Source organism: Micropterus dolomieu, linkage group LG14, assembly GCF_021292245.1.
Source record: "Micropterus dolomieu isolate WLL.071019.BEF.003 ecotype Adirondacks linkage group LG14, ASM2129224v1, whole genome shotgun sequence".
NCBI classification, from domain to species: Eukaryota; Metazoa; Chordata; class Actinopteri; order Centrarchiformes; family Centrarchidae; genus Micropterus; species Micropterus dolomieu.
Window position 1 is genome coordinate 24,278,373 of NC_060163.1, and position 10,089 is coordinate 24,288,461.

The 10,089-nt window shown below is 39.0% G+C and overlaps 1 protein-coding gene across 1 annotated transcript; it reads right to left on the reverse strand.

Moving 5' to 3' along the window:
• Window positions 1–3,962: 3,962 nt before the first annotated feature.
• Window positions 3,963–8,220, reverse strand: plaub (plasminogen activator, urokinase b). Its single transcript, XM_046069799.1, has 9 exons — window positions 8,155–8,220; window positions 7,996–8,074; window positions 7,581–7,731; window positions 6,719–6,816; window positions 6,382–6,580; window positions 6,143–6,294; window positions 5,912–6,052; window positions 4,701–4,849; window positions 3,963–4,609 (listed from the first exon to the last, which is right to left on the reverse strand). Exons 1-9 carry the CDS (start codon window positions 8,218–8,220, stop codon window positions 4,415–4,417), a joined length of 1,230 nt encoding a protein of 409 aa, XP_045925755.1. The 3' UTR covers window positions 3,963–4,414.
• Window positions 8,221–10,089: the final 1,869 nt, after the last annotated feature.

Here is a 10,089-nt window from a genome sequence, read left to right on the forward strand (position 1 = left end):
ATCTTAAACCTGGTTGAATACAGGTGAAATAAAAAAAAAATAAAAGAAAGTTAGAAACCACCAAATAGACACAAGACACCCTGTAGAATAATTACAGCATCCAGAAGTCACGTCATCATCGCTGTCACCTGTGTTGTTACCTTTCTTTAATTTTTACTACATTAGCACCATCTTGTGGTCAAATCCAAACAGGCAGGAAAAGAAAGACATTTTCACTCCACTACAGTCATGGGGATATATTGTACTTTTATTTGTCTTTTTTGGTTAGTCCTACTTTACAAATTTGGATTATCTGACACACAAAACACATGAAAATGTACAAATGCAGCTGCTGTTGGATAAAAGTGGGAAGGTGTCACTTTGGGCTCTGGGTAATTGTGATGGCATTTCTCACTATTTTCAGAATTATTCCAAACCAAACAATCAGTTGATTAATTGTGAAAATAATTAGCAGATTAATCCAGAAGGAAAATAATCATTAGCTGCAGTCCTATTGAAAATAGTTTAAAATGAGCTCCAGCTCAACAACTTCAGCACTAAAATCCTGCTTTTACATGAATGCATGATGATGACAACATTTTATGTACTTTTACTTTTTAAATTTTCAATGCAGTACTTTAGTAGAGTATTTTTACAGTGTGGTGTTGAGTGTAAAAGGAAGCATAGAAGAATTATTTACAAAAATGAACATGTGGCTGAATATTTGCGTTGAACACAAACAGAAAATCTGGATTTCAGAACACAAACGTGCAGTTTTGGTTACGAGATTTAAAATTTTCTGCAGCCACTCTTTCTGTTGTCTGCTCTTCGAACTTGTTTCAACAGTAAGAAAGTCGTTTGACTAAAGCGAGGCCAAAAAACTCCACACATTGCTTTTAAAAACCTGAACCCACTGTTGTCACTTAATTAAGAGCTAGAGATGTTTTTTGTGAGCTATTTGACTTTGATCATCTTGTTCTGATGTACTAGAAACCAGTGGTGGAATGTAACTAGGGACATTTACTAAAATAATGCATTTTGATGTAATTGAGAATTTCCACTTCACGCTACTTTATTCTACTGCAATACATTTCAGGGGGAAATATTGATTTTTTTTTTTTTACATACAAAAAACACAGGATATGCTTATATGATGAAGTACTATACTATCTACCCAGAAGTATACAAAGTACCTACAATTATGTCCACATGGACAAACTAAAGCTTTAAAATGTTCTAAAATGTATTCATTAGTGATAAAAAAACAAATTATGTAATACTCTAAAATATTATAACAGCCATTCTTTATAATGAGTAATTTTACTGTTGATACTTTAAGTACATTTTTCTGATAATACTTCTGTACTTTTACTAAAATAACACTGTGAATTCAGGACTTCAACTTAGACAATAGTATCTGAGTACTTCTTCCACCGTTGCTAGAAACTGAATCGATTGTCTTTTCCCCCGATGCTTTAGATTTGACCACAAGAAGGGCCTGAAATGGTAAAAATCAATAAACAGGCAGGTGACACAGGTGATGGCTCGATTACTGGATGATCTGATGATTATTGTATGCTTTGTACATGTCAACTGAAAATACATAAAGTGGATTTTTAGACATTACTTTTGTTTGTCCCTGATGGAGCTGAATACCTGAATAAAGAAGAAGTCAATACAAAGAAAAGAATAAGTCCTTCAAGCTGATTCAAAAGGAGGCAAATGATGGAAGAAGTATACAGAGCTTTTACTTAAGTAGCAATACCCCAAATACTACCTTTCTGTTTCCTGTCAGTGATTCACTTTTACATTTGATGTTTCTGGATTAATATTACTGCTGAATTAAAGCATTTTACTGATTTAGGTGTTGAAGGTTAAGCTCATTTTAACTACTTTATATCCTAAAGCAATACACCACATTAAATAAGATCATCACATGTTTTTAGAGTCGCTGTCCTGAGACATCTCTAAAGCGTAAACTTTTCATGAGCTCAGAGAAACAGCCCGTTTTCAGCTTTGTCATTATGCATTTTCCAGCAGGTCTAAGGGAGGTTTAAATAGATTATTTAGTTTAAGAAGTAGGCCCATAAAGGAACTCTTTATCAGAAACATGCACAATAGGACGTAATGAACCAGTAAAAATCAGATAAAAGTTAGGCAGTAATACTTCAAGAAGATATAAAACAACATAAAAAGACACATTCCACCACTGCAGGTCACATATATATTTTTGTTCTCCACAATCATCCTTTTGATACATCCTTAATCGCAGAGTGAAAATACCTCAGTTGGTTGGTTGAAAAAGTACGAATTTGTCCAAGGCAACTCGACCAAACTCTGAATCTATCTGATGGCCTTAGGTAGTAATTCAATTCCACACAGACGCCAACACAAGAGCACAGTTTCTGCTTAAAAAGCATAAAGAGAGAGGGAGAGAGAGCATCTTTTTATGAATCAGTGCAACATTTAATTATTAGTCTGCCTGTGTCTGTCAGTGCTATTAGGGTTATTTTGGAACTTTTACAACATCATAAAAGCAACAATTCAGGCTATAAAACATTGTAATGGAGCTTTATTAGGCAGCCAATAGTAGGAGAAAGATAGTTAAAGGCTATAACAGTCAGTTTTTGATTTATTTATTTGTAACAATTTAAGTGTGTAAAACACCTTTTTCAATGTGGTCTTTGGTGTAAAACAGCATAGGCCTATATAAAACATAATAAATAGTATGAAGTAGGTATACATATGTTTACTACAATCTACTGTGTGAAAGTTTAGTTGCGATTACCACATATTCATGGAAGTGCAATACTCCAAAAAAATAGAAAAACTGTTTCTTTTCTTAATAGACAACAATATGAACAAAAAAAAATAAATCTCTGCTAAAAACTTTGTAAAGAAAAAACAAAAACATACAAACTAACAAACAAACAATATATATATACTATATCTAAAAATAATATACCAGTAGTACCAAATATCATAGAACAACTGTACAAGTATGAAATAACGTGACACAGCAGAGACAAAGCTACATTTGAAATTGAAAAATAGGTTAAATGAACAGCGCTTTAGCAAGTTTTAGCTAATTAACTACCAATCATGTACATTTTGAATTATTTCTGACCACATTCAAAAACAAGTTGTACAGTCAGATCGTTTGGATGTATTTGTTACCATTCACAAAAAACAATGCAGACTTGATGTGATAGATTACATCTGGTCCAAAAAAACAAAATGGTTAACTGTGAGACTTCTTTACCCTGTCACCGACTCTCAGCCCCAAGCCCACTGGTTCCTACTGAGGATCTCTAAAACAACCCTCACAAATATATAGTTCAATTTTTTTTAAAGGCTCAGTAATTTCCTAAAACAGCTAGTCTCTGTGCTATTTATTAAACATTTCTCATACTAGAGGAAACAGTACATTTGTTAGGGACTATTTTCAGCGGTGGATGAATCCACATGTTGTGCTTTAGTGAGTGTTTGGGGCAGCAGGATCTGGGACTGAGTCTAAATAAACTACAGTGTGTGTGTGTGTTCAAGGTGATGAAGGAACATGGTCCCCAGTGCAACAGTGATGTGTTTTTAGCCACGTTAGCAAATTGGCTATAGAGAAGGCATTGCTGACCCACCACTTTGGTCACATGACGATGTGTCATAATAACTTTTGTGATCCCCTCACTTCAATGCGTCATAACTGACGCTTTCAGACAGCGTGACAAAGCATAATTATTTTACGCTAAAGGCACCCTTGAGTGTCCTTGAGAAACGCCACCGTTTCACCCAGCAGCACAAAGGAGGCTAACCCTACCTGCTAGCTAGTGCACAGCTGTAGGGTTAGCCGGTCGACGTGCATAAAGTCAGTGACTTTGGTTTAGGTACTAACATTTCTGATGGTTGTGGTTAGGGTAGGGGGCTTCGGGGTTCTGTCAACACCTTTAACACAAACGTAGCTAGCTAGCTAGCTAGTACTTCCGGTCTGTACAAAACGCCCCAGAGAGTCTCATAGAGACGAAGCTGAAGGGTACCTTTGGCGTTTTGTCACTTCTTCTGAAAGCGTTGGTATTGGACGCCCTGAGATGAGAATGGTCACAGCAGGTTGACATTCTCGGTTCGAAGTAAAATGTCTAATTTATCCAATACTTTGAGCAAATACCTGCAAAAATAATGACTTTTGCATCAGGCTCTGCTGTATTTTACGTCCTTTTTGTTTTGTGCTTATTAGCACTTTTTAGCATGCTAACACGCTGATCAGCATATCCCTGTGAATCACGTTAGCGTACTGACAATATCAACTACATCAACAGCCTGACTATACAGCCTGATACACAAAACGACGTGTTAGTAGGATACATTCATTGTTGTTTTGTGACTTTTTATTAAGAAAAATAGAAAATGGTAACGAGCAGCACCAACAGTTCATGTCCTCAGGTCACTTTTGAGGGAACATGGAGCCATCGGTGACGGATGACAGCCCTGTCTTCTCTTCTATCCATCCATTGTAATTGGTCACTCGGGTGTAAACGCCGGGCCGAAACTCCTTTGCGCAGCCATCGCCCCAGCTGATCACTCCAAACTGGAAGAGCCTGTTGTCGACCTCGCACACCAGAGGACCTCCCGAGTCTCCCTGTGGGAAAGAGCCGAGCAGACATTAAATGAAATCAACAAACCGATCCCTGCAAGCAAATCCTGATCGAGTTTGAACTTGTCCTGAATACCTCACAGGCATCCTGGCTCCAATCAGGACGACCTGCACAAAACATGTTGTCGGTGATCATGTTCCCATAATAGTCCTCATGTCGACACACATCGTCAGCCAGAATGTTCACCTCAGCCTCTCTGAGGTACTGAGACTTATACCACAAACCTGAAAGAAGAAAAGCTGTTAAAACCAGAAAAATACTGTACAGCTTGTTATGGTTTGTAAAATCTGATGGTTCCAGTTAACTGTAGATTCAGATTTGACTTTCATTATTATAGAAGTTCTTCTCGGCCTTTGGGAACTAAGGTATGTAAATAATTAATTTAAGCTTAAAGGGTCCAAATACTATCTTTCTGAAGCTTTGATCCGCATCTCATGGTCTTCACCAGGCTCAGGTGTCATATGGGAGGGAAATCATATTTGGCTTCAGATGTGAATGACTGCCATGATCTTTGTTCAGCAAATGAAGCTGAAGAAGACGGTGATGTGAGGCTGAAAGCTCGGAGAAGCTTGTAAGTGGATCTTTGATGGTAGATTTTCTTTAGAACACATAAGATAAGATGAATGAAATGTCATGTTTTAAACAGCTTTGTTCCAACATCCTTTAATTGCTTCGCGTTTGAGCTTTATTCTTCCTTTCCTTCCTGTATTCCCTCATCTTTCCCCCTTTCTTTTCACCCTTCCTTCTTTCAGTACCTCTTTTCTCCCATCCTTCTTGTATCTGTCATGTTAAATTTCCTTTCTCATTCTGTCCTTCCTTTTCTTAATTTATAAATTTTAGCCTTTTTGTCTTGTTTCCTTCTTTCTTCTCTTTTTTTCACTCGTTTTATTTATTCCCTTCTTTCTTTATCAGCAAATCAATTAAAGTGCAAATACACCTTTTTCCTACTTGTGATATTTTTGATATTTGTTTATCTGTTTTAGTAAAACTTCAACTGCAGGATTTACTTTATATTGTCTAAAGTATTTGGACATGTCGATCCACCTTCATACACGAACACCCCTGCACATATACAGTACTTTAATGTACTTTGGGTTCCTTAGTTCCCTTTTCATGGAAACAAGAAGACATATTTTAGACAAAATTGTGCTTCCAACTTTGTGGCAACACCTTGGTATAATGACATGAAGCCTGTTATAAATCACATGTGGGTGTAATGGTTGGGTGTCCACCTACTTTTTGCCAAATATCAGCTTAGACAAAAGGATTGAGAGGATTTTACTCACCGTGTTTCTCCTTTCCATATCCAGCGATCTCACATGTGACACCAGGCAGGAGGCTCTGCTGAGGCGGCGGCAGGCAGACAGTCTTCACAGAGCTGCTCTCCTCTGCACACTTCCCGTGTTTGGCCCTCAGCTTCAGCAGGGCTGCAAAACAAAACAATTATTAAGGAATTACTGCTTAGATTAGGCTACATTACATCCCCAGTACTGAAGCACCTAAAGACATGTTCATACCTATGTCATTGTTGAAGTTCCCCTCACTGTTGTCATACCCTGCATGGATGATGACTTCTTCCACCCTGAATGTTTGCTCCACAGCTGGGTCGCTCTCATTCAGAGCATTTTTCCCCAGGGTGACGGAGAAGCGGTGCTGTTGGGTGCGGGAGCTGAAACACAAAGTCACAAGAAAAGTCCAATCAACCTGCTCTTCCTCCGCATCTGCTGTGTCTACAGTAAGTGATCTCACTTCCTACCCTTCAGGGAAGCAGTGGGCAGCTGTGAGGACCCAGCAGGCTGAGATCAGACTCCCCCCGCAGCGGAAAACCTTCTCCTTGGATTTGCTGCGCCAAAATATGGCAGCAACCCACGGGTGGGATTCCACAGTGGCAACTGTTCCACCCACGATCTTCATCTGCTTTCTTCTGGTGCGCTGGCCACATGTCAGCTCTGCAGCTGGGGGATGACAACAAGTACAAAACAATCGAGGGGAAAAAAATATGAAAAGTGGCACAGGCGAAGCGTTTTAACGTGGATTAGGGGGGACTCTGGTATCGATTTTAAACGAAGACTGTAAAAGGACAATGAACTTACATGAATTAAATCTACAACGTGGAATACGACAATACTCCCACACCAGCCGCCGGTTTTTCTGAACATAGCACCACGGACGCCGTCTGTTGTGAAGGTCTCTGTGGGGAAAACCCATTAGCAGACTGTAGCTATAATTTCTTTTTGAAAAAGGCACGAAATCCCTCCGTCTGTCGTCAAGGTTTCTGTGGGAAAAACGCATCAAATCCATCAAAGTGTACAAAGTGATAGATTTAAAGGCCTTGCATTGTTTTGCATTTACTAATGAATATAATGTTATAGAGAAATACTAAATATATGAAACCACATTTTCAGAGGCAGTACTGTGCAAAGGTTTTAGACAGGGGTGATAAAATGCTGTAAATTCATAAAAGAAAACAAACATAAATTCCATAATTGGCTGAAACACAATAACTTACAGAAACAACTGTATAAGAGAAATATAAGTGGCTGAAAAACAGCCAAACTCAGCTGTCTCATCTTCCTGTAAATTATTCTGCGTGTAATGTAAAGTCAAATTCCTTGTGTTCACACACTCGGCCAGTAAAGCTTATTCTGATTCTTCTTGTCTGATGCTAAAATGTTTTGCTTTGCATCTTTGTTTTTACTGATTTTGTTGAACTGGTAAGCTAGTATACACTGGCAATAAAGTTTAATCTAATCACATTCATCTGAGACACTTTTTTGTCCAAAGTGACATGCAAGTTTCCCCCACATTCACCACAAACTTCACGCTATGTCAGCTGAGCTACAGCCGCCCACACAGTTATTGTTTCATTTCAAATCCATTGAAGTAAAAAGCCACAGCATAACTGTCTGAATATTTTCAGGCTGTATATAAAGATTTGGAGTTATGGCAGCCTACCTGCAGAAGTTGTGCCTCCCTGCATTGACATCTGAAGACAAGAGCAGCTTCCTGGTGACTAAATCCCAGTCCTCACATGTTCGTCCACTCTCTGATTTAGACACTTTGCCTCTGTACAGTCCAACACTATTGTAGCAGTCACCACGTTTTCCTAAAGGAACAGCAGCATATTTTGATTAAAAATGTGATAAAGATAAATCCAATATGGTTTGCAGTTAAGCCTCTTATTTCACAGCGGTGCCCATTAAAACCATCAGCACAAAAACAAAACATGTGTGTACCAGCAGTAAATGATGTGACAGAGGTGCCTCCATTAAGGCGGAACACACCTGTTTACCACATGAAATGACAGATGTCATGCTCATTACAGCCTGATGTTAATGCACTGTGTCAGAGAGCCTTCAGAGTTTCTCACCTGAACTTTCCGAAGAGGACGAAGAGGAGGAGGAAGAGAGAACAGAAAATGTCAGCCCTCGTCTTTTTCTCAGTGAGCCCTAAAAGCACAAAACGTCTGAGAAATTCTCATGAAAATAAATACAACATTTCAGCACAAGTAAGATAAAAATGTCCTTACTGCTTCAGGTGCTGACAGGGCTGCCAGAGCGCAGATCAAAACACCAAAGCTTTTCATCGTTATCATGTCGACTCTCTGCACAGGTTGAGATGCAAACAGTATGCAGGGTGCTTGCAGAGAGCTGTATGAGAACCTCCGCAGGGTTTGTCCTGTTTTGTTTGCTGCGTGCAGCGAGGAGGGGGAGTGGTGATGGGCTGAGGAGCTCGTCGACAGGCTGGCCCTCTTGATTTGGCGTGAGGAAATAGCTGTTTGCGAGGCGAGCGGATGAGTAAGCCTTGTTAATCCATGTTATTAAATTACCAGCTATAACTGTAACTGTGGCGTCAGATGGACATGCAGCTGTTTATATGGTGAATTTAACAGAATCTGGATCAAAATGAATCCTGATGAAGAATAAAACAATACAGTTAATGACTGTCTGGACATCTTTAACCTGCAGTATGTTTGTTCCACACCCTGAGACACCTCAGAAAGTCTCACCAGCAGCACCACAATTCATCAGTTGTGTAACTGATACTACATGACCACATGAAGAAGAAATGGTTTCAGTCCTTAATGGGTGTGCCTTTGACGGCATATCACGAGGTCTCTGTAATATGTTTTTGTAGTATTGTTTGAAACTGTGGACTTGGCATTGGCATTTGGAAATGAAAACACGTTTGTGATTGAGAGGAAAAGCAGACCCCGTGCTGTGGGAAATCTGAATTTGGCTAATGAAGATGAAGCATTTGATGTTCTAATTGTATGTGAATATTCTGTTTTATATCTAATACCTACAGTCTTACTAACAGTTACTAACAGAGTTGTGTGAGTGCATCCAAGAAAGCCTGAGACAGTTTGTTTATTGTATCACTGTGACAATACTGACGTAATAGAGTTGGGAAATGGGAAGAGCATATTTGGGCGCCAGATGTCCCATTGATTTTCCCCTTAGATTTTTTTACATGACTCACAGCTGGAGCTCTTCAACAGCTCAGATTATCCTGAAACTCTCCCGGTTAAATCGTGGAAAAAACGTGTTCCTTTGATAAAAACTTGCTCTGTTTTTGTTGGCCCAGCTCAAGCTGTTATTGAGCGTGAGTGAAGGTGTTTGGATAGCTGAGCCATTCATGCCACTGTAGTTTAGTCTGATCGGATGTAGATGTAAGATGTCAGACAATGGCATTAACTAGTAACTATATGAAAGACTGGTAGATAAGCAGGGATGATGGCTGTACTGCTGAGCGGTCCATGGCAACTCAGATGAAGTTGTGGGGCCAGCCACTCAAAGCAGGTGGATGTATTTAGGGCCCCCGTGGCCACTAGAGGGCCCCCAAGAGCTTGAATGCTTAAAATGTTTTGTGTTTTTGCGTGTTTGTGTGTGTGTGTGTGTGTGTGTGTGTGTGTGTGTGTGTGTGTGTTAGAGTTTGTCAATTTTAATAATTCAAGAACCAACATTATGTTAAGGAGCTGGCTATCCAGTACTACTGGTCTAATCAATGCTACATCTGTCAGAGCTGGTGTTCATGTGCACTGTTACACATTACGTTACAGTCCTCTCCTCTGCATCAATGGAAAAGCAGCATATATAAATGTATATAAATATATATATTTTAGTCTTGAGCCATTTTTGTTATCTTGTTACAGGGTCCTCTGTTCATTTTATGCCATTATATGAGTAGGCTATGTGTTTAATATTTTCTTTGCTTTACATTTTTCTTTTATATAATAAGGAAACTTGGGGACTGGGGGATGTACTGTTATTGTAGTTACTTGATTTTGTAGTTATCAATTGTTCTGCACTTTGCACGGTTCAGATTTTTTAAACCAAAAGCAATTAAAGTGACTAACGTGTTGAGAGTCAATACATTATTTATTTTGTTACTTTTCAGTACACTGCGTTTAGTAGGCTATGCCACTAAGCACCAGTGTTGGGAGTAACGCTTTACAAAAGTT

Coding starts and splice junctions, on each gene's coding strand:
- plaub (XM_046069799.1), bottom strand. CDS start 8,220: ATGATAACGATGAAAAGCTTTGGTGTTTTGATCTGCGCTCTGGCAGCC. Junction 4,850..5,911: donor ATATGGAAAGGAGAAACACG/GTGAGTAAAATC, acceptor TTCTTCTTTCAG/GTTTGTGGTATAAGTCTCAG. Junction 4,610..4,700: donor GGAGCCAGGATGCCTGTGAG/GTATTCAGGACA, acceptor TCTTTCCCACAG/GGAGACTCGGGAGGTCCTCT.